General features: G+C 38.2%; 1 protein-coding gene across 3 annotated transcripts in view; it reads right to left on the bottom strand.

The window, feature by feature from the left end:
* lsamp (limbic system associated membrane protein) overlaps positions 1-25,394 on the bottom strand; it is a 1,017,468-nt gene that overhangs the window by 168,477 nt on the left and 823,597 nt on the right. For all 3 annotated transcript variants that reach the window (XM_061925611.1, XM_061925610.2, XM_061925609.1), the window contains 2 exons: positions 4,991-5,135; positions 691-778 (listed from right to left, as the gene is read on the bottom strand). In XM_061925611.1, the coding sequence (XP_061781595.1) occupies positions 691-778; positions 4,991-5,135 (233 nt within the window). The remainder of the gene's footprint in view (positions 1-690; positions 779-4,990; positions 5,136-25,394) is intronic.

Raw genomic sequence — 25,394 nt, forward strand, 5'->3', positions numbered from 1 at the left:
CTACTGTCTCTGCATCCCAGGATCCAGATATAACACTTTTTTTTTTTTAAACGTTTTTTTAGAGTGGAATGATTACACAACGTACATCTTTCAATGATTTTTAAGAATGGGGTGCACAATTCTTCAAAATAATTTGTCATATATACGAGTCAGGGGTGATACTGAATATATATATATATATATATATATATATATATATGTATGTGTGGGGGAAAAAAAAAAATAAAAAAAAAAATAAAATAAAAAATCACAAGACTATTTCATCTCTACAGGCCTGTTTCATGAGGGGGGTACCCTCAATCCTGACGATTGAGGGTACCCCCCTCATGAAACAGGCCTGTAGAGATGAAATAGTCTTGTGATTTTTTTTTCCCCACACATACATATATTGCGCTCTACTACGGTATCGAGCACTATTTTTTGGATAACCTTATTAAGACATATATATATATATATATATATATATATATATATATATATATATATATATATATATATATATATAACTATTGTACATACTGTATGTTATTGTACATTCTGTATGTCCACATACACAGTTGTTGATAATAAGTTTGGTTGATTAATGGTGTGGTTCCATTAAAACCTTTATTGGAACATAACTATAAATCTACATACTAATACCACTTATTCCTATGTATGCATGCACTTTTCTTAGTAGATATAACTTACCTTGTACAATGAGGTAGACCATCGAGGGCTTGGGCTGCTGCTTAGTCTGTATGGAGCAGGTATATGACCCTTCATCATAAACATCCACCTAGACATGAAGCAGATTATTCATGATTCAGTTTCAGTTTTTGCAGATATCACGTCACCAAAACATAAACAAGGACGTTCATATTGTAAAAAAAAATCCAACATAAATGACCAACGTTAATAGTTTGTTTTACATTTGTATTCAATATGTTCATATAATATTATGTAAAAATTGGGGATGTGATGATCGATCCCATCGGCCGATTTTTGTGATTGGCCCCTGCCGATTAATGCCTTTCAAAGCCGATCACCTCTGAATGATACTTTATTAATTTTTTGACACTTGACTGACAGATGTGGTTCCCACCTTAGTTAAAATAATCACCTCCATTGTGGCAAATAAACTACATTCCTAAGTACCATTATCACTGGAGAACTAAACATGTTTCACACAGTAAGAGCAAGACAGGAGCAGGCATACTAATCGCTAAGCTAGCTTGAAACAACATAATAAATAAGTGCTTCAAGGAGTCTATATTTTTTATTTCATGTTTGAAATGTAAGGAACTAATTACCTTGACACATGATGACTTGGATGGGGAAAAACCAGAGGATTTAAATGAGTAGTATATTGCAGTTTTTACTTTTTTTAGGTATTGTGTACTATTGACTGTACTAGTGTTGTCCCGATACCAATATTTTGGTACCAGTACCAGTACCAAAATTATTTCGATACTTTTCGGTACTTTTCTAAATAAAGGGGACCACAAAAAATGCATTATTGGCTTTATATTAACAAAACATCTTACGGTACATTAAACATATGTTTCTTATTGCAAGATTATCCTTAAATAAAATAGTGAACATACACGACAACTTGTCTTTTTTTAGTAAGTAAACAAACAAAGGCTCCGAATTTAGCTGCTGCCGTATGCAGTAACATATTGTGTCATTTTCCATTCTATTATTTTGTCTAAATTATTAAGGACAAGTGGTAGAAAATAAATTATTAATCTACTTTTTCATTTACTGTTAATATCTGCTTACTTTCTCCTTTAACATGTTCTATCTACACTTCTGTTCAAATGTAGTAATCACTTATTCTTTTGTTGTTTGATACTTTACATTAGTTTTGGATGATACCACAAATTTGGGTATCAATCCGATACCAAGTCGTTACAGGATCACAGAACCGGTACTTTTCAGAGCTGGTATAGTACCGAATATAATTCATTAGTATCGGGGTACTATACTAATACCAGTATACCGTACAACCCTAGACTATACTGTGATTTTTTTGTATGTAATACAAGAATATCAGAAACTACTGTTGTTTAATTATTGCGTTGATATTGTTACACCGTTGATAGCACTCACCGTAAATATATTCAAAAATGTGACTGGTATCGGAATCCTATAATCGGAACATCCCTAGTAAAAATATTATGTTTTTGTTCAATGCCAATGTATGAGCAGCATGCATACTATAAGCAATGCATGTTTATTTATTATTTAAAAAGCTTAAATAGTGTAAAAAAAAACCTGTCCTCTGTCTCTTAAGAGTTTTTTTGTACACAACATCAAGGCAAAACATCCTTGCCTGAGCACGTCCTCCTTTTGTTAGAGAATAAATACAGTGCATCTGGCAAGTATTCACACATTTTGTTATGTTACGTACTTATTCCAAAATAGCTTACATTCGTTTTTAGCCTCAAAATTCTACACACAATACCCCATAATGACAATGTTAAAAAGTTACTTTGGAAATATTTTCTCGTATTTAAAACATTTTAAAAACTAAGAAACCACATGTACGTAGGTATTCACATCCTTTGCTTAATACTTTGTTGATGAACCTTTGGCAGCAATTACAGCGTCAAATATTTTTGAATACAATGGCACAAGCTTGTCACACCTATCTTTGGGCAGTTTCACCCATTCCTCTTTGCAGCATCTCTCAAGCTCTATCAGGTTAGATGTCTGCCCGGCTGCTGCTAATAAAGGCGGCAGGTGATTAGATAACCAGACCCAGCTGGGTAATCTACTCACCTGCCGCTGGCTTCGAGGCCGGTCCTTTCACACCCTGCTCCGCGGCAGGTCCGCAGACCATGCCCCCCTCCACACTCATCTCATCAGACCAAAGAATTTTGTTTCTCATGGCCCGAGGGTCTTTCAGGTGCAATTTGGTAAACTTTTATGAAGGAATGGCTTCCGTCTGACCGCTCTACCATAAAGGCATGATTGGTGGATTCCTGCGGAGATGGTTGTCCTTCTGTACGGTTCTCCTCTCTCCACAGAGTAATGGTGTAGACGAGGGCTCTTCTCACCGCTTAGTTTAGACGGTCAACCAGCTCTAGGAATAGTCCTGGTGGTTCCACACTTCTTCCATTTAGGGATGATGGAGGCTACTGTGCACATTGGGACCTTCAAGGAAGCAGATTTTTTTCTGTACTTTTTCCCAGATTTGTGCCTCGAGACAATCCCATCTCGTATGCCACAGACAATTTCTTCGACCTTATTCTTGGTTTGTGTTTTGCCATGCACTGTCAAGTGTGCGACTTATATACAGTATAGATTAGACAGTTGTGTGCCTTTCCTAATCATGTCCAACCAACTGAATTTAGCACAGGTGGACCCCAATTAAGTTGTAGGAACATCTCAAGGATCATCAGTTGAAACAGGTTGTCCCTGAGCTCACTTTTGGAATGGAATGAAATTAATTCAATGAAAATGGAATGATCTCTATTGTCGTTACACAAGTACAACAAAGTTTTGTTTTCAGCACGAACCTGTTCAAGATTAGACAAACAACATTGTACAGGGTTACAGAACAGGAACGATGATGGGTCGCCACTCACGGCGCGCCGTAGAAGGTGGGGAGAACAAGTAAAAAAAGCCGATTTCAGACTGGGCTCCGATTGATGGGAGCCCAGACTGGAGTGGGAAAAAAAAACTTGATAGCAAAGCACATATACATACTACAACATACAGCTTGAGACTTGCAATGAGGAGTAAGGGGTCACTAGGGTGTTACGAGCAAAGTTGAACTCCCAGGTCTTATTAGAGGAGGGAGGGATGTCAGAGCGGCTATCACTGTTATGTCCTTCAGGAGATGTTTTCAGAACAGCCTTCGTCTGTTGAGAACAGCGTCATGGCCATTTGAGGGAGTCAAATCGTAGCTTCGTGGCAAAGGCTATGAAAACTTATGTACATTCCATCCATCCATCCATTTTCTACCGCTTGTCCCCTTCGGGGTTGCGGGGTGGGGGGGGGGGCAGAAGGCGGGGTACACCCTGGACAAGTCGCCACTTCATCCCAGGGCCAACACAGATAGACAGACAACATTCACACTCACATTCCCACCCTAACCCTAGGGCCAATTTAGTGTTGTCAATCAACCTATCCCCAGGTGCATGTCTTTGGAGGTGGGAGGAAGCCGGAGTACCCGGAGGGAACCCATGCGGTCATGGGGAGAACATGCAAACTCCACACAGAAAATCCAGAGCAATTTTATTGTATTATATTATATTTTATTCAATCTCGGGATTGAACTCTCGACCTTCGTATTGTGAGGCACATGCACTAACCACTGTTCCACCGTGCTGCCCACATGTGATTTCATAGTTTAATTTCTTTAAATTTGCTAACATTTCTAAAAAGTATCTTTCAATTTGTCATTTGTGTAGGATTTTGAGGACAAACATGAATCTATTTCATTTCGGAATAAGGCTGTAACATAACAAAATGTGGAAAAAGTGAACCACTGTGAATACTTTCCGGATGCACTGTAGACCAGATCAGACTAATCCGAGTCTGTGAGAAAGAACTGATGGAGCCTGCTTGGATGAGAGGCGACAAACTGAAGAGTCCAGTTGCGATGGATTAAATGCACTCAGAATTCACAACATATAGTATCAAACGTGTCATTTTGTTGGTCGTGTATCAAGATGCGCATCACATCGGACTGATGGCAATGCGTCTCCCCACATATGACCGCTGACAAAAACATCCCCACCTTAGTGATGGAATCGTGAGAGGAAGTAATACGGTTTTACTTCTTTTTCGAGGTCACTCAACTCAAACGCCTGTCAAAGGCCTACAGGGAGGTAAACTGCAAACTGAAGACATTTATTCTGTGGCTAGCATTGGAAGTTGAAGCTTGGGACGGCATATTCACTTCTTGATGAGTTACGCCACCAGACCCTTTCTTTCCATCCTGCCCGACTATGCATGTCTCCTCCTGTGCATTTAAATGGCTTTAGGTCACTATTACCTTTTGTATGCGCAGGCTGTACTCAAGCTGTCCTTTGGTAATCAGATCGACCCTGGGGTCCAGAGACCACTTATCCTGGCCGGCAAAGATGATGTTTGATCGATTGAGCCAGGCAACCTTGGAGAATTTGTCATCAACGTAACACCTGTGGGGACATAAAGACAAAGGCCAGTGAGGCAACTGGACACACTGGAAGCCGGATTTCTTTTAAAGGGATTTTTAATATCGATTGAACTTCTTTAAGATAAGTAACAACATTATACAGCACAAGAAGGTAGGCAACTCGCCAATGACACTGGAATTATTTCTCGAAAAAGCAACACCTCGAAATGGGTTCACTACTATTGGACCCATACTTGCCAATCTTGAGACCTCCGATTTCGGGAGGTGGGGGGGCGTGGTCGGGGTGGGGCGGGGGCGTGGCTAAGAGGGGAGGAGTATATTTACAGCTAGAATTCACCAAGTCAAGTATTTCATATATATATATATATATATATATATATATATATATATATATATATATATATATATATATATATATATATATATATAGTAAAATAAATATATATATATACATGATAAAATAAATATATATATATATATATATATATATATATATATAGTAAAATAAATATATATATATACATGATAAAATAAATATATATATATATATATATATATTTATTTATTTTACTATATATATATATATATATCAAGAGGGACAGAGACAGCGCACAGTGCATGAGGATCACATGTTACCATGGCGAGAAAACATGGAGAGACTGGAATGTAATAGAGTGATCTATGTTTGTCTGTTGCCATCTCCTGGTGAATGTTGGCTATAGCGTACTGGGGTTACTTTTTGGTTGGCCAACGATTTACGTGGTGTTGCGCACCTGACGTCAAGTGTCTGTTCTGAAGTCTACAGTAAAGAGACGTACTTCATCCCCTCGCCTGTTTATTGCCTCCAACTCAATATATTACAACAACATTGCTCCATGCAGACCCTCCAGGTGCGCATGGAGCTGGAGAGGGCGTGGCCTCCAGGTCCGCCTGAATTTCGGGAGATTTTCGGGAGAAAATGTGTCCCGGGAGGTTTTCGGGAGAGGCGCTGAATTTCGGGAGTCTACCGGAAAATCCGGGAGGGTTGGCAAGTATGATTGGACCTGATATACTAAGACCAAAAATAGCATGGGCAAACTATAAAATTGTGTGTACTATCAGCAGGTTTGTTTAACAAGTGCATAAGTGGTGCAGACCGTCCTATTTAAATAAGGTTTTTGCATGTATACCAGCTGTCACCATGGAGACACTCATTTCACTCCACATTTACGGCGTGCAACAACATGCAGCACACAAATATAACATGTAACACCATTTCTAGGCTTCTTTGAAGCGCAATCTAGACAACAGAACCTATTTTTTCGCACGCTGAAGGTGAGCACTGGGTGTTTTGATGGTGTGTCTGGAAGGATCGGGGTGGAAGCAAATGCATATTGCAAGATGTTTCCTATATGAAAAAACAAACACCATTAAAAAATGCAAGCAGAGACCAAAACAAATAAATTTAATGTGTTAAATCATCCATCCATTTTCTACCACTTGTCCCTCTCGGGGTCGTAAAGGTGGCTGGAGCCTATCCCAGCTGCACTCGGGCTGAAATTGGGGTACACCCTGGACATGTCGCTACCTCATCGCAGGGCCAACACTGATACCCAGACAATATTCCCACTCACATTCACACACTCGGGCCAATTCAGTGTTGCCAATCAACTTATCCCCAGGTGCATGTCTTTGGAAGTGGGAGGAAGCTGGAGTACCCGGAGGGAACCCACGCAGTCACGGGGAGAACATGCAAACACAACACAGAAAGACCCCGAGCTCGAGGATCGAACCCAGGACTTTCCTATTGTGAGGCACCAGTACCAACACCTGTGTCATCGTCTATAAAATTATAAAATTATATTGCTGAATAGATATGTTTAATATTTTTATTCCTGACAGTCCTAATTTGTTGACCGACACACAGAGGACGGAGGGTTCTCTGTCTATCATTTGTCTCCTGTCCAATTGTCTCCTTTCTCACAGCCACTTGTGCCTAAATGTGCCAGTTTGCACGCACATTTCAATTGTGCTAAATAAAGACACAAAACAGCCGCCGCAGAACAGTTTCAGTCTTGACGAATCACACTGCGAGTGCTACTTGATTATATTTGCATCTCTGCCTCCCAGTATTGCGGGTGTTCTGGTAATCAGCATATTATTGTACATATACTGGAAGACAGACACGCTAAATATGTGGTCTCAAACTCAATTCACCTGGGGGCCACTGGAGGTAGACTGGGGGAAAGGCTGGGCCACAGGAAGTACTCACTTTTGAATTACGTTCCAACCACGTGACTAAATTTGTTTACTTCTTCTACCAGCTGACCCTGAGCTATGATAGGCCTTAAGTGATTATAACTGTAAAATTGAAGGTAAAAATGTTATAATTTCACACTGTTGAATTCCCTAGGATATAACCAGAAACCCTTCTGCTTGCTTACAGCAAGTTGCTCTTTGTGTTTCACTATATGTCTGTGTATTTAATGTTTTTATAATATATTTCATTATTAGCTGCCCACTGTGTGCGGGCTGCAATTACACTAAACTATGAAGTTTGCCATGCACTGCAAGTTTGAGACCCTGTGCTAAATGTGCTCTCTGTTTTGCTCATGTAAGATAGAAAGATAACTTTTACTGGCTGTTTCAGAACGGAAATTCATCTTCGACAGGCTCTAAAACAAACTTACAGGACAGAACAACAAGAGAAGAAAAATACAAATTTAACAAAGTTGTTGAATCAGCTTTGTGTGCGTTACTAAGTTTTATCAAGCACGTGTTTCAGTACACGCAAACCTTAAGTAGACCAGGCCCGGCGTCTTTGAATCACTTCAGAAGAATGTATATTTTAAACTTAAAGGGGAACTGCAATTTTTTTAATTTTATTTGCCTATTGTTCACAGACAAGACAACGTAAGGATTTTTTTTATCAATGCATTCTAAATATTAAATAAATGCTAATAAAAGTCCGCTTACAGCGGAGCCAATGGGAGCTCCTCTATTTCTCCCATAAAACCCAATAAATAACCATTTAAAAACCGCCAACAATACCCCATTTACATTTCGTGACTTGAATATTAACCGAGTATTAGTGATATTGTTATTACAAGCGCTAATGCAGACAAACTATTTATTGCGGCACCGTTATCACTACCGTGTGTCCCTCTGTTTACATCATCTAGTGGTCTGCTGCTTCCTCGCTTCCCTGCTCCCTCTAGGTTTATTGTAGATCATAAATCATGCATCTCACTTGGACAGAAGTAGTCTGAGTAGGCATTGCGACAAGTTGGTAAACTTTGACAGCCATTTAGGACACGAAAATGGCCAGAACTGATCTCCACAACATTTCTTTGTGAGGATTATAAGAGATTTTTCACCTAAATGGGAATATACTGTATGAACAGCCTAGCAGTCGGCATCCTAATGACAGGCAATTTTGTACAGTAAGTGATGTTTTGTTATGTTCGTTGACTCTCTTAAAGTCTGCAGTGAGTTTTAATCAGTGATGAAAAAAAACCCTCCAGAAACAAACATAATGCGATTTTTTAAATTAATGCGCTTAAAATGAGTACAATACGTCATACTTGCCAACCCTCCCGAATTTTCCGGGAGACTCCCGAAATTCAGCGCCTCACCCGAAAACCTCCCGGGACAAATATCCCGATTTTCAGCTGGAGCTGGAGGCCACGCCCCCTCCAGCTCTATGCGGACCTGAGTGAGGACAGCCTTTTTTCAAGACGGGAGGACAACAGGGTGACAAGAACTAAATCATCCAGACTAGGGATAAATTGTATTATTATGTTTATCGTTCCTAAAAATAAATATATTTATTAATTTAAAAAAATTAAAAATAAATACATTTTTACTATATTTTGCTAAAAACATCAAAATTAATTGTATTTTTATTTGTATTTTTTTGACTCCTTATTACATCCAGCCATAGAATTATACATTAAAATAAACATATTTGAAATAATTAATTTTAAATTATCATAATAATTCATTTAAAATGACCATATTTAATTATTAAAATAATTGCTTGTTTATCAACAACTTTAGCATTTTATTCATTACATTTTGAAGCTCTCAGAAGCCACGTTATGTTATATTCCTTAAGATTTATTTATGCAAGTTTGAAGTATCAATTATCTAAACACAGTTTTGTTTGCATATTTTCAGGATGTATATATATATATAGCTAGAATTCACTGAAAGTCAAGTCTTTATTTTATTTATATATATATATATATATATATATATATATATATATATATATATATATATATATATATATATATATATATATAATATATATATATATATATATATATATATATATATATATATATATATATATATATATATATATATATAGGTAAAAGCCAGTAAATTAGAATATTTTGAAAAACTTGATTTATTTCAGTAATTGCATTCAAAAGGTGTAACTTGTACATTATATGTTTTCATTGCACACAGACTGATGCATTCAAATGTTTATTTCATTCAATTTTGATGATTTGAAGTGGCAACAAATGAAAATCCAAAATTCCGTGTGTCACAAAATTAGAATATTACTTAAGGCTAATACAAAAAAGGGATTTTTAGAAATGTTGGCCAACTGAAAAGTATGAAAATGAAAAATATGAGCATGTACAATACTCAATACTTGGTTGGAGCTCCTTTTGCCTCAATTACTGCGTTAATGCGGCGTGGCATGGAGTCGATGAGTTTCTGGCACTGCTCAGGTGTTATGAGAGCCCAGGTTGCTCTGATAGTGGCCTTCAACTCTTCTGCGTTTTTTGGTCTGGCATTCTGCATCTTCCTTTTCACAATATCCCACAGATTTTCTATGGGGCTAAGGTCAGGGGAGTTGGCGGACCAGCAGATGACATGGCACCCCAAACCATCACCCAACCATGCAAATTTTGCATTTCCTTTGGAAATCGAGGTCCCAGAGTCTGGAGGAAGACAGGAGAGGCACAGGATCCACGTTGCCTGAAGTCTAGTGTAAAGTTTCCACCATCAGTGATGGTTTGGGGTGCCATGTCATCTGCTGGTGTCGGTCCACTCTGTTTCCTGAGATCCAGGGTCAACGCAGCCGTCTACCAGCAAGTTTTAGAGCACTTCATGCTTCCTGCTGCTGACCTGCTCTATGGAGATGGAGATTTCAAGTTCCAACAGGACTTGGCGCCTGCACACAGCGCAAAATCTACCCGTGCCTGGTAGATGGTATTTCTGTTCTAAATTGGCCCGCCAACTCCCCTGACCTTAGCCCCATAGAAAATCTGTGGGGTATTGTGAAAAGGAAGATGCAGAATGCCAGACCCAAAAACGCAGAAGAGTTGAAGGCCACTATCAGAGCAACCTGGGCTCTCATAACACCTGAGCAGTGCCAGAAACTCATCGACTCCATGCCACGCCGCATTAACGCAGTATTTGAGGCAAAAGGAGCTCCAACCAAGTATTGAGTATTGTACATGCTCATATTTTTCATTTTCATACTTTTCAGTTGGCCAACATTTCTAAAAATCCCTTTTTGTTAAGTAATATTCTAATTTTGTGACACACGGAATTTTGGATTTTCATTTGTTGCCACTTCAAATCATCAAAATTAAATGAAATAAACATTTGAATGCATCAGTCTGTGTGCAATGAATACATATAATGTACAAGTTACACCTTTTGAATGCAATTACTGAAATAAATCAAGTTTTTCAAAATATTCTAATTTACTGGCTTTTACCTGTATATATATATATATATATATATGAAATACTTGACTTGGTGAATTCTAGCTGTCAATTTACTCCTCCCCTCTTAACCACGCCCCGCCCCACCCCCGGCCACGCCCCACCTCCCGAAATCTGAGGTCTCAAGGTTGGCAAGTATGCAATACGTACACATTAAATGTTATTATAAATGTGCCTGTTACTACAATACATATATACTGACATCATGTATATAAAACCTCAAAGGAGGTGTTATTTTTAAGGGCTTTATAGGCAGAATTGCACATCTCCCATAGGCTCCATTGTAAGCAGACTTTTGACCACATTTATTTAATATTTAAAATGCAAAAAAAAATAGAAAATAATGACATCCATTGTCATGTCTTTCATAACGTCTGTGAACGATAGGCAAAACTCCCAAAAAAGTGCAGTTTCCCATCTATAGAGTCAATACGTGTTGGGCCGTCACCCTACAAGTCTTCCAACACTCACCAAATATTTTTTATTGTGTATGCTGTTGCAATATAGCAGGCGTCCATAATCACATTTGTCCATTGACATATTTGTTTCTAATGAGACACGGTAAAGGCTGGTTGTGCATTTGTTTAGAGCAGTGTCTTTCAACCACTGTGCCGCAGCACACTAGTGTGCCGTGAGATATTGTCTGGTGTGCCGTGGGAAATTATGCAACTTCACCTAATTGGTTCAAAAAATATTTTTTTTGTAAATCAATAATTATAATAATGTTCCTTTGTCTAGTGCAGTGGTTCTTAACCTTGTTGGAGGTACCGAACCCCACCAGTTTCATATGCGCATTCACCGAACCCTTCTTTAGTGAAAAATAAAATGTTTTTTTTTTTTCAAATTCAAGGCAAAGTTATATGTTTTTGGTAACACTTTAGTATGGGGAACATATTCTAAGTAACAAAGACTTAATTTAGAGTTATTTGGTTAGGGCCAGGGTTAGAGGGTTAGGGTTATAATAAGGCCATGCCAAATAAGGCATTAATAAGTACTTAATAATGACTAGTTAAGAGCCAATATGTTACTAATTTGCATGTTAATAAGCAACTAATTAATGGTGAATATGTTCCCCATACTAAAGTGTTACCATGTTTTTTTACTGGTGCACAAAATGAACCATGCATGAACATCACCTTGTTCAAAGAACAAAACCAACACAGTGCATAAACTCACAACAAATTACACACCTGCAAATCAGTCTGACTTCTGCTGTTGCCGTATCCGTAATAAGGGTGGTTTGTCGTGATCCCAATATGCAGAGCACAGCGGGAGGCAGCGTGCAGGTAAAAAGGTATGTAACGCTTAAACCAAATAGAACAAAAGGCAAGTCCCGATAGGAAAAGGCACTGAAGCATAGGGATGGCTATGCAAAACAAACGTAAAACTGAACTGGCTACAAATTAAACAAAAACAGAATGCTGGACGACAGCAAAAACTTACAGCGTGTGGAGCAGGGGACGGCGTCCACAAAGTACATCCGTACATGACATGACAATCAAAGTAGGATAGCATTAAATAGTATTGATTGCGAAAACAAAGCAGGTGCGGTCAAGTCCAGGTGTGGACTAGCAAAGTAAGATTTTCATTGTACGGCAAACTGTCTGTTTAACTGTGCATATGACAATAAACAATCTTGAATCTTGAATCAATAGCACTCAAAGGAAGGCGTGAAAACTGCTACAGGAGAACACCAACAAAACAGAAAGGGTCACCAAAATAACAGCGCAAGACAGGAACTAAAGCACTACACTCAGGAAACAACAACAAACTCAAAATAAGGCACAGCGACCTGGTGGAGTTTCATTTTTTTTAACCTTTTCTGTTGGCGGTGTGCCTCCGTATTTTTTTTATGTAAAAAATGTGCCTTGGCTCAAAGAACTTTGAAAAACACTGGTTTAGAGCGCGCACATCATTAGCCATTAAGTTATCCAGTCACGCTCATTACAAGCGGTTTTCTGTAAAAGTGAATGATATTGGTTTTGGTGATGTTTTGCAGGGCCGAATAAAAAAGCTTCTGCATTCGGCCCATGTGCCGCGTATTGAGCACCCCTGCAGTATGACATAAAGCACTGACAGCACCTGGGGCACTAAAGCATCCCAGATTTATGTCCTCCTTGTACAAACTTTACTGCAGGCAGACAGTACTTACATCTGTTTATTTTACCTCATTGATCCAGGAAGGGAATACTATCTTTTCCAGTCTGAGTAGATACTTTATGTCTGAACAACTGTGCCCCCAAGGAGTTCGGTGCTTTTCTCTGGCAACAATTACCCATTTATTTTTCTGAGGGCTTTGAATAAACGATCCTGACCCCTCCATATTAGGACGTGTGTTAATAAATCACAAATAAACAATAAGAATGTTTCTCGTCTTTGTTTTGTATTGCAGGGTTATTTACCAAAAACAGAGAGGTTATATAGTTACTAGAGATGTCCGACAATGGCTTTTTTGCCGATATCCGATATTCCGATATTGTCCAACATTAATTACCGATTCCGATATCAACCGATACCGATATATACAGTCGTGGAATTAACACATTATTATGCCTAATTTTGTTGTGACGCCCCGCTGGATGCATTAAACAATGTAATAAGGTTTTCCAAAATAAATCAACCCAAGTTATGGAAAATAAAATGCCAACATGGCACTGCCATATTTATTATTGAAGCCACAAAGTGCATTATTTTTTTTAAACATGCCTCAAAACAGCAGCTCCTCATGCTCTCTCAGGGAGAGCATGAGGAGGTTGAGGTGGGCGGGGTTGAGGTGGGGGGGTTTGAGGGTGTATATTGTAGCGTCCCATAAGAGTTAGTGCTGCAAGGGGTTCTGGGTATTTGTTCTGTTGTGTTTATGTTGTGTTACGGTGCGGATATTCTCCCGAAATGTGTTTGTCATTCTTGTTTGGTGTGGGTTCACAGTGTGGCGCATATTTGTAACAGTGTCAAAGTTGTTTATACGGCTACCCTCAGTGTGACCTGTATGGCTGTTGACCAAGTATGCAGCATTCACTTGTGTGTGTGAAAAGCCGTAGATATTGTGTAACTGGGCCGGCACGTAACGGCAGTGCCTTAGGGCACGCCCCCAATATTGTTGTCTGGGTGGAAATCGGGAGACATTCGGGAGAATGGTTGCCCCGGGAGATTTTCGGGAGGGGCACTGAAATTCGGGAGTCTCCGGGGAAAATCGGGATGGCCGGCAAGTATGACTGGGAGACGCAACTGCTCTGTACTTCTCCCTACGTCCGTGTACCACTCCGTAAATTTTACTTTTTGAAACCGATACCGATAATTTCTGATATTACATTTTAAAGCATTTATCGGCCGATAATATCGGCAGTCCGATATTATCGGACATCTCTAATAGTTACCCATAAAAATAATAACAATATACAATATGAATTTACATATCAGAGGAGTAATGGTACGCCATACTCAATGTTCGGTACATACCTCAGTTTTAAGGCCACGGTTTGGTTCATTGTCGGTAAAGTAAGGGAACACAATTTAAATATTAACTGCATTATTTTTTGAAACCGATACCGAGAATTTCCGATATTACATTTTAAAGCATTTATCGGCCGATAATATCGACAGTCCGATATTATCGGACATCTCTAATAGTTACCCATAAAAATAATGACAATACACAATATGAATTTACATATCAGAGGAGTAATGGTACGCCATACTCATTGTTCGGTACATACCTCAGTTTTAAGGCCACGGTTTGGTTCATTGTCGGTAAAGTAAGGGAACAAAATTAAAATATTAACTGCATTATTTTATTTATTTTGCCCATCATTCACAATCCGTATGTGGAACAAGAACATACATGTCTTTATCTTTTTAGTGAGATCTAAACAGTAAAAAAAAAAAGAAATTGGTCAATCCCCATTGCCTGCATTGTTAGCTGCCTCTTGCTAGCAGTTTTTTTTTAATATTCATTACGCACAGAGAAGGGAAAGTTGCTGTCTCACATAAGGATTGTGGCTGATGGGCAACAATTCATGCAGTTCTTCTTTAAAACACAAATTATGAGTTCAATGATTTGTTTAAATGAAACAAAAAAATACTGCAATCTGCTGGCAGGTAATTATGCACGGATTACAATTCTCATATAAATAATAAAAAAAATACAGATATAGCATACAGATGAAATGAATTATGTACGGGGCCATCTTTAGAGGTGGGACTCTTTAGTCACCTCACCATTTGATTATAAATTCATCATTAATGCATCGTTAATTTATTTATGCAAGGCTGCTATGTGATCAGTGATAGGCAGTAAAGCCTGCTCAGCAACGTGCCTCAGTGCTGAGCAGGCATCCTTGTTTTACTTTTCATGCATTCCCAAACTACAGAATGCACAGACACTTTGCCCCCGGTCACCACCATCCTGCCCTGAATGCCGACTTGCAGGCACTGAACACGTCGATGTGACTCTATTGGTCCTGACTGGGAGAATCAACACACCCACTAATTTAATCAGAAAAGGCATTTTTATGTCTAAATATTTTAATCAGACTTTTTGTTTATGTTTCTGCAAAGATACCACTCCTCTGATATAAATTGTACTAAAAACGTTGTTGTTTTTTTGTACATTAAAAAAATAATTTTGTTCCTGACATAATCTTTACATTTGACAGTACCTTAAATTCAAACTGCACTTTAATGGTTTTTTCATTCAATATAAAATACATAATTTAAGTTTTAAAAACTCCACAATGTGGGTCAATAATAATTTAAAATAATAATTTACCATTGAAAGTAGAGATGTCCGATAATATCGGACTGACAATATTATCGGCAGATAAATGCTTTAAAATGTAATATCGGAAATTATCGGTGTCGTTTTCCAAATTACCGGTTTCAAAAAGTAAAATTTATGACTTTTTAAAACGCCGCTGTGTACACAGACATAGGGAGAAGTACAGAGCGCCAATAAACCTTAAAGGCACTGCCGGCCCAATCACATAATATCTACGGCTTTTCACACACAAGTGAATGCTGCATACTTGGTCAATCCCCACTGAGGGTGGCCGTATAAACAACTTTAACACTGTTACAAATATGCGCCACACTGTGAACCCACACCAAACAAGAATGACAAACACATTTCGGGAGATCATCCGCACCGTAACACAACAAAAACATAACAGGACAAATACCCAGAACCCCTTGCAGCACTAACTCTTCCGGAACGCTACAATATACACCCCCGCTTTTGCTGCAGCTGTTATGTATACTGTATTATTGTACATGGTAATTGGGATTTGTTATATATTGTATATATATTATATAAAAATATAACAATATGATGATATAATATATCAGTATATATTATATACTGTATATATATATAATATGTAAATATTGCATATGTGTTATATTCTATATTGATACTATGGTACATTTTTAGTCTACTTGCCTTTCTGCCACTAAGCCTGCTCGCTCAGTGGCCTTGTGGTTAGAGTGGCCGCCCTGAGATCGGTAGGTCGTGAGTTCAAACCCCGCCCGAGTCATACCAAAGACTATAAAAATGTGACCCAATACCTCCCTCAGCATCTCAGGGTTGGAATTGGTTGTTAAATCACCAAAATGATTCCCGAGCGCGGCCACCGCTGCTGCTCACTGCTCTCCTCGCCTCCCAGGGGGTGGAACAAGGGGATGGGTCAAATACAGAGGGTAATTTCACCACACCTAGAGTGTGTGTGACTATTAGTGGTACTTTAACTTTAACTTTACTTTACCCTTTCCGTCCTTTGAAACTGAGCTACTGTGTGGAATAATTTCCCTTGTGGATCAATAAAATTTGTCTACGGTAAGTCTATTAATCGAGATTGAATGATATGAAAAAATCCTGATCATTTTTTTGCCTTATCATCCAGCCCTTATGCAGAGGGACACTTTTGATCATTTTCAGCAGAATGCATTGCAAAATGTGAGATTCACCCAGGAATGGAGCCATATGAATCCCTTCTCTGTTGTAAGAATATAATTATGGTAAAATGTCATGTGAAGCGCCCTGTCATTCATTACATCATTTTACATGCACAAAATGGGGCCCCGCTACGGATCATGGGGCCCAACGCGTATAGGGAGTGGCAGCCCATGGCAGCTGTTCCAAACAGTCCGAATACACGCACCGTTAGACCCCTACTACATACACATATCTAAATTCCCCATCTCATATATCATTTGACTTGTCTCTGACTGATTAATATGCCGCCACTAATACACACTTTTACTGTGGACAGCAAAGGACACATCCTTTTGTACGCGTCTTATTTTGCACTGCCACTGCAGTACGCCATGCAAGAATGAGCCCAGACGTCTCGCTTGGGTGTGAAATGATCCGCATGTCTGCCTGATGAATTCATACACAAGTGAGAAGATGACAGAAACGAGGCGAAAGGATATTAATTGTAATGCAAAATGACAGTTGATTTACATGCACAATTCAGCAAGTCCTTCAGCCTCGCAGGGCTGCCTGTACATGTCGCTGCTTTAAAATCAAGAGTTTGGATTAAAAGGGAAGTGAAGAAAGACTATTTTTTTTATCAAATGACCCCAAATTATTAACAGTAGTGTTGCAGTCAGCGCAGCCTGCTACTCAGCAGGCTTTTTCTCACAGCGGGGGTCTTCCAATTTTCCATTTCTTTGTGCGCAACATGTCTGTATTTCTCGTATTGTGTTCTTCTTTTTGAACTCAAGATTGTTAGGAGAAAAATAAAAAGAAGTAAAGAATAATTCCGTAATTTTTTTTAAAACTGTTATTTTTATTCCTTTCATGAAATCAAGCCATGTACAGTTCACATTTTCATAGTTTTTTGTTTCTTATACATTTCCATTAGAGATGTTCGATAATAAATGCTTTAAAATGTATTATCGGAAATTATCGGTATCGGTTTCAAAAAGTAAAATTTATGACTTTTTAAAACGGCGCCGTACAGAGTGGTACACGGACGTAGGGAGAAGTACAGAGCGCCAATAAACCTTGAAAGGCACTGCCTTTGCGTGCCGGCCCAATCACATAATATCTACGGCTTTTTACACACACCAAGTGAATGCATTCATACTTGGTCAACAGCCATACAGGTCACACTGAGGGTGGCCGTATAAACAACTTTAACACTGTTACAAATATTCGCCACACTGTGAATCCACACCAAACAAGAATGACAAACACATTTCGGGAGAACATCTGCACCGTAACACAACATAAACACAACAGAACAAATACCCAGAACCCCTTGCAGCACTAACTCTTCCGGGACACTACAATATACACCCCCCGCTACCTCCCCACCCCCAACCCCGCCCACCTCAACCTCCTTATGCTCTGCATGTCCCAAATTCTAAGCTGCTGTTTTGAGGCATGTTAAAAAAAAATAATGCATTTTGTGACTTTAATAATAAATATGGCAGTTGGCATTTTTTTCCATAACTTGGGTTGATTTATTTTGGAAAACCTTGTTACATTGTTTAATGCATCCAGCGGGGCATCACAACAAAATTAGGCATAATAATGTGTTAATTCCACGATTGTATATATCGGTATCGGTTGATATCGGAATCGGTAATTAAGAGTTGGACAATATCGGAATATCGGATATCGGCAAAAAAGCCATTATCGGACATCTCTAATTTCCATGATCAGAAAGGAGCAGATTTATCTGACCCCTTTTTTTAAACAAATTATTTAGATGACTTTATCCACCAACACCAACACCCAAACACCAACATACTTTTTAATTTTCGTTTAAGCATTTTCACAATGACACGTCCAATCAAAATCAAAAATCAGTTTGATATAATTCCAGCTGTCTCTTTTCGTAACTCTTTTTAAATTCAGAAATATTCTTGCAACTTTTTAAGTCTAAAAGTGAGCATGTTGCCAACTGTATTAGCCGGTGTTCTGGCGAGACATGCTCCCTATTCGAATTCATGCACCTCTTGCATCCGTGCATGTGTATGAATGCAATTAATGTGTAAATGTAATTTTGCATTGAGGGATTATTTAAATATCTACATAAATAACGCTAAATGTTTGTATTTTGTCACTTAATTTATATGTTTCACACTAAAAAAGTAACGTACAAATTATTAGGTTATGGTTCCATGTGAAGATGTCGAAAATGAGGTGCCGCAAGGCAAGCTAGGAGCTCTCTCGGTTTCCCAGCAGACTAAAAACCATAAAATATGGCGTTATTTGTATGCAGTATTAGTGTAGTGTTGTGATTCATATACTGCAAAGATGCAGTGGGGCGCATGGATTTCAAAAAGGAGCACAATTAAATTGGTTTGTATGTTGACTATTAAGTCTTGTAAATACAGCAGACAACTTTCCACAGACGTCAGAGCAGATAAAACGGCAGCGGCGTATCATGTGCCAATCACGCCGCCTGTCATCCAATCACAGACCTCCTTGCACACATCAGTTGTATACAACACTAACGAGCACTGTTGCCAAGTCCGCATATTATAAACAGCGTTGGACTTTTTTTGTCCCGCTATGCAAGTCTTGTGTCGCGACTTGGTTTTTTTTCGGCTTGTTTTTTGAGCCTGTAGTTGCTTATTTGGGCTTGCTTAATTCGAGGTATATACAGTTACACCCCGATTCCAAAAAAGATATCAAACAAATATTTTTAATTTCAAACACATTTTTGAACAACATAGTGTACTGCAGTATACAGTCTGGTGTGCCATGGGAGATTATCTCATTTCACCTATTTGGGTTAAAAATATTTTTTGCAATCCAGTAATTATAGTCTGCAAATGATGTGTTGTTGTTGAGTGTCGATGCTGTCAAGAGCTCGGCAGAGTAACCGTGTAATACTCTTCCATTACAGTAAGTGGCAGCCGGTAGCTAATTGCTTTGTAGATGTGGGAAACTGCGGGAGGCAACGTGCAGGTAAAAATGTGTCTAAACGAAAAATAAACAAAAGGTGAGTGCCCCTAAGAAAAGGCATTGAAGCTGAGAGAAGGCTATGCAGAACAAAACTAAAACTGAACTGGCTACAAAGTAAACAAAAACAGAATGCTGGACGACAGCGTCCACAATGTACATCCGAACATGACATAACAATCAACAATGTCCCCACAAAGAAGGATACAAACAACTGAAATATTCTTGACTGCTAAAACAAAGTAGATGCGGGAAATATCGCTCAAAGGAAGACATGGAACTGCTACAGGAAAATACCAAAACAAGGGAAAAAGCCACCAAAATAGGAGCGCAAGACAAGAACTAAAACACTACACACAGGAAAACAGCAACATACTCAAAATAAAACACGGCGTGATGTGACGGGTCATGACAGTACACCTACTTTGAAAAAAGAGCTTTATTGATGCATGGTTGGTTATGCTTTAAAGTCATATCCAACAATTGCAACAACTTTTTACTGTCAACTGAGTTAAATTTTTTAATGACTTCTGCTGGTGGTGTGCCTTCGCATTTTTTCAACACAAAAAATGTGCCTTGGCTCAAAAAAGGTTGAAAAACACTGGTGTACTGTACTGTAAAATCAATATTATCTATACAAATGCTACAAAAAACAAAAAAAAAGTTAGTAGCCCACAACATTTTTTGTAGCATTGGAAAAAACTAGAAGCAATCTGTAATGTCCTAAATGTCACAATTTCATTACTGACACTCAAACAAGGTACACATGTGTACTCATAAATATAAACACAATGCCATCACAATGCAGGGGGCGTGGTTGAGTGAGGGGGCGTGGTTGGGGGCGTAGTTAAGAGGGGAGGAGTATATTTACAGCTAGAATTCACCAAGTCAAGTATTTCATATATATATATATATATATATATATATATATATATATATATATATATATGAAATACTTGACTTTCAGTGAATTCTAGCCTTATATATATTTATTTTATATATATATATATATATATATGTATATATATAAATATATATAATTATTATATATATATACATATATATATATATATATATATATATATATATACGTATATATATATATATATATATATATATATATATATATGTATATATATATATATATATACGTACATATATATATATATATACGTATATATATATATATATATATATATATATATATATATATATATACGTATATATATATATATATATATATAGTAGTTGTGCACTGCACTCTCTAAAAGCCCTAAATGTTATTGTCACATATGCATGTACAGTAGATGGCAGTATTGTCCTGTTTAAGAGTGTCACAACATTGCTGTTTACGGCAGAAGAACTGCTTTACGATAGACGAAAACGTGACTGCTGTTGTTGTGTGTTGTTACGGCGCTGGGAGGACGTTAATGAAACTGCCTAACAATAAACCCACATAAGAAACCAAGAACTCGCCCTCGATCATTCTACAGTTATAATGTGATTGGGCAGGCACGCTATTTATATTGTGGGAAAGCGGACGTGAGAACAGGCTGGCCGCTGTCGACACGTCACTCAGGTTCGCATGGAGCCGCCTGTATTTTGGGAGATTTTCGGGAGAAAATTTGTCCCGGGAGGTTTTCGGGAGAGTCGCTGCATTTCGGGAGTCTCCCGGAAAATCCGGGAGGGTTGGCAAGTATGTTCATGATTAAGTTAAAGTTAAAGTTAAGTATAGTTAAAGTTAAGTTAAAGTTAAAGTACCAATGACTGTCACACACACTAGGTGTGGTGAAATTTGTCCTCTGCATTTGACCCATCCCCTTGTTCACCCCCTGGGATGTGAGGGGAGCAGTGGGCAGCAGCGGTGCTGCGCCCGAGAATCATTTTTAGTGATTTAACCCCCAATTCCAACCCTGATGCTGAGTGCCAAGCAGGGAGGTAATGGGTCCCATTTTTATAGTCTTTGGTATGACTCGGCCGGGGTTTGAACTCACAACCTACCGAATTCAGGGCGGACACTCTAACCACTAGGCCACTAGGTGATGCTGTGTGACAGGTAGTGTTCTGAAAATTACTTTTAAAAAGTAATTAATTCTAGTTACTCTTTACTTTACCAATTACTAATTAAATTATTTAAAGTTCAAATTGATTACTACGGTAAGTAATTAATGCGTTTCTTTAAAAAAAAATCCTTCATATATCTGGCGTAGTGTAGTTGAGATAAGTTTCAGTGTGTGCATGTGCCTTTTAAAAGGCGGTGCCTGTTGCCTAGTGACGTGTGACCTCAGCGAGTCCACGCTCAGTCTGAGTCTCGCAGGCATTTTAGCTTGAGCTGTTTTTGTTAGTTTAGCAGGCTCGTTCGTCGGCTCTCACTGGTTTGTGTTACCTCTGCTTAATAAATAGATTGAATGCGCTTCCATGGCTGTATGTTCTTGTCAACAAACGTGGTATTGTTTGGATGGCAAGATTGTCACTTTAATCATTGATTTGTTGTTCAATATTCCCTCCGACCCTCCTAGTTGTTAGCGTGCAGTGCAGTTTGTGTCAAGTTTTAAGGTGATGAAAAATGTTTTTTCTTTTACTGACCAGTTCTTTCAACTAAAACTTTGTTTTTTCCATGTTGAAAGACTGAGTGTGTGGACTAAGAGGAGCGGCACTACAGCTCCGCTGCCCTCTGTGCATGACACAGGGGGGAAGGATGCAGTCAAAGTGCGCCAATCACTTGTCCATTTGGTTATGGTTAAAGTTTTTTGTTTTTTTTAAAACACTTTAATGAAGATCAAATTTGGATGGACTTTTTTTTAGGAGCAAAATGCTAATTAAAGGGTTTAAAACTGTATATTTTCTTCCCCCAAATACTCGCACGACCTATTTTTAGTCGCAAATGCGACTAAAATGCTCACACTGTACGGCCCTGTTGCATATTACGATTTGAGACTGCTTGGGTTGATATGAGGTCGTTAGTAGGAAATTAAACGACAGCAATTACATTTTACACTGCTGACGCACCCACAATGTTAATGGTCTCAAACGGTTCATTTCAAAAGACCTGGGGAGCCTTGGGGTTAATTTAATGACATATTCTAGTGTATATCCATTTACAGCCCGAATAAACACAGGCAAGCTGATTTCCATATTCCCATACACCAAAAACCTTTTTTTTTTACAGCACTGGTTCTCCTCTGTGGTTTTAACTCGTCAACCCTCATCTGTCTTTCTTCTTCTTGAATTTATAATTTCCTCTTCCCTTCAACCTCTCCATCTCTAGCAGCACGGAGCAGAAATTGACAGAAATAAATACGCATCCATTGGAATTCATTGATCTACTTGTCTTAGATGTCTTTGCCAACCTTCGCCCTCATTCCGACTGCATATCTTGAAAGATCTACAACCTGCAAGCAGTGCAAGGGGAGCAGCTCAGAGTATAGAAAATGCTAAGTCGTAGCTACTTTTTTTTCCTCCATAATCAGCACCCTGCTGGGACTTTGATAACTTCCGTCAGAGCAGTTGTCTCTTGTCGCACTCGCTTCCTTCGGAGTGTGGAGGTGTGGTACGGCACAGTGAGGCTGGTTTTCTCAGGCTGTGATGGACCACAACGTAAACTACAAGTTTAACAACCTCTTTGAGCAAAACTGGGCTAATCTTTACAATGTGTTTACAGGTAAAGTGATTTACTATAATTGGAATAACAGATTAGTCTGGTGATGTATTTCACTGTTGTAGAAATTGAAATGATTGACAATACTGGATGTGCGCTTTGTTTTTAAGTTAAATGTTATAACAAACATATGATTTCACTTTAAATGTAAAGTGCACCAATTTGTCGGATGGATATACATATATGTTTATACATATACATATATATATATACCGTATTTTTCGGAGTATAAGTCGCACCGGAGTATAAGTCGCACCTGCCGAAAATGCGTAATAAAAAAGGAAAAAAACATATATAAGTCGCACTGGAGCCTGGCCAAACTATGAAAAAAAGTGCGACTTATAGTCCGAAAAATACGGTGTATATATATATATATATATATATATATATATATATATATATATATATATATATATATATATATATATATATAGTCGTGGTCAAAGGTTCACATACACTTGTAAAGAACATAATGTCATGGTTGTCTTGAGTGTCCAATAATTTGTGATTGGAGCACATACTTGTTGGTCACAAAAAACATTCATGAATTTTGGTTCTTTTATGAATTTATTATGGGTCTACTGAAAATGTGACCACATCTGCTGGGTCAAAAGTATACATACAGCAATGTTAATATTCAGTTACATGTCCCTTGGCAAGTTTCACTGCAATAAGGCGCTTTTGGTAGCCATTTACAAGCTTCTGGTTGAATTTTCGACCACTCCTCTTGACAAAATTGGTGCAGTTCAGCTAAATGTGTTGGTTTTCTGACATGAACTTGTTTCTTCGGCATTGTCCACACGTTTAAGTCAGGACTTTGCGAAGGCCATTCTAAAACCTTAAATTCTAGCCTGATTTAACCACTTTTGACGTGTGTTTGGGGTCATTGTCCTGTTGGAACACCCAACTGCACCCAAGACCCAAACTCCGGGCTGATGATTTTAGGTTCTCCTGAAGAATTTGGAGGTAATCCTCCTTTTTCATTGTCCCATCTACTCTCTGTAAAGCACCAGTTCCATTGGCAGCAAAACAGGCCCAGAGCATAATACTACCACCACCATGTTTGACGGTAGATATGGTGTTCCTGGGATTAAAGGCCTCACTTTTTCTCCTCCAAACATATTGCTGGGTATTGAGGCCAAACAGCTCAATTTTTGTTTCATCTGACATGTCCTTCTGGAGGAAAGTTCTGTGGTCATACATACATGTACACACATAGATATACCGTATTTTTCGGAGTATAAGTCGCACCGGAGTATACGTTGCACCTGCCGAAAATGCATAATAAAGAAGGAAAAAAACATATATAAGTTGCACTGGAGCCAAACTATGAAAAAAACTGCGATTTATAGTCCGAAAAATACGGTACATAAATATATTAGTGCTGTCAAGTGATGAATTTTCTTCAGATTAATCACACTCTTGAGCTGTGATTAATCATTATTAATCACAGTTTCATCACAGGTTATTACTCACTTACGTACCATATTTAGAATTTGCTTAGGAAAATACCCCAATTTTTGGACACTAATGCCATTGTGTTGTCAGAATGTAATCCAAGCCCGTTTTTAAACGTTTTACTTAACTGCAAGTCATTAATTTGCTTAAAATGTGTGACGGTAAGTATCGTAAGAATTAAGAGCACATGTTGAAAGTATTTGCAATAATATAGCAAACAATACAGTCTTAGAGAAAAATGTAATTTAAAATATTTGTATGCACGCACAACACTTAAGACCTTTAGTATTGAACATTTGTATGCACCCTCAACACTTAAGACCTTTAGTATATCAGTGTGTGGAATTAAATTACGGCATGGATTAAGCAACAAATAAATAAATCAAACAATGTACTAATTTTAATCCACTTCAAGAAACTCAAACTTAAAGTGTTTACAAAGTACAAAGAAGAAGAACCATGATAAACATTCTGAATGTATTGATAATGTTATTCATCTCAGCATATGAAATACAACTTACT

Source organism: Nerophis lumbriciformis, linkage group LG30 (genome assembly GCF_033978685.3).
Source record: "Nerophis lumbriciformis linkage group LG30, RoL_Nlum_v2.1, whole genome shotgun sequence".
Lineage (NCBI taxonomy): Eukaryota > Metazoa > Chordata > Actinopteri > Syngnathiformes > Syngnathidae > Nerophis > Nerophis lumbriciformis.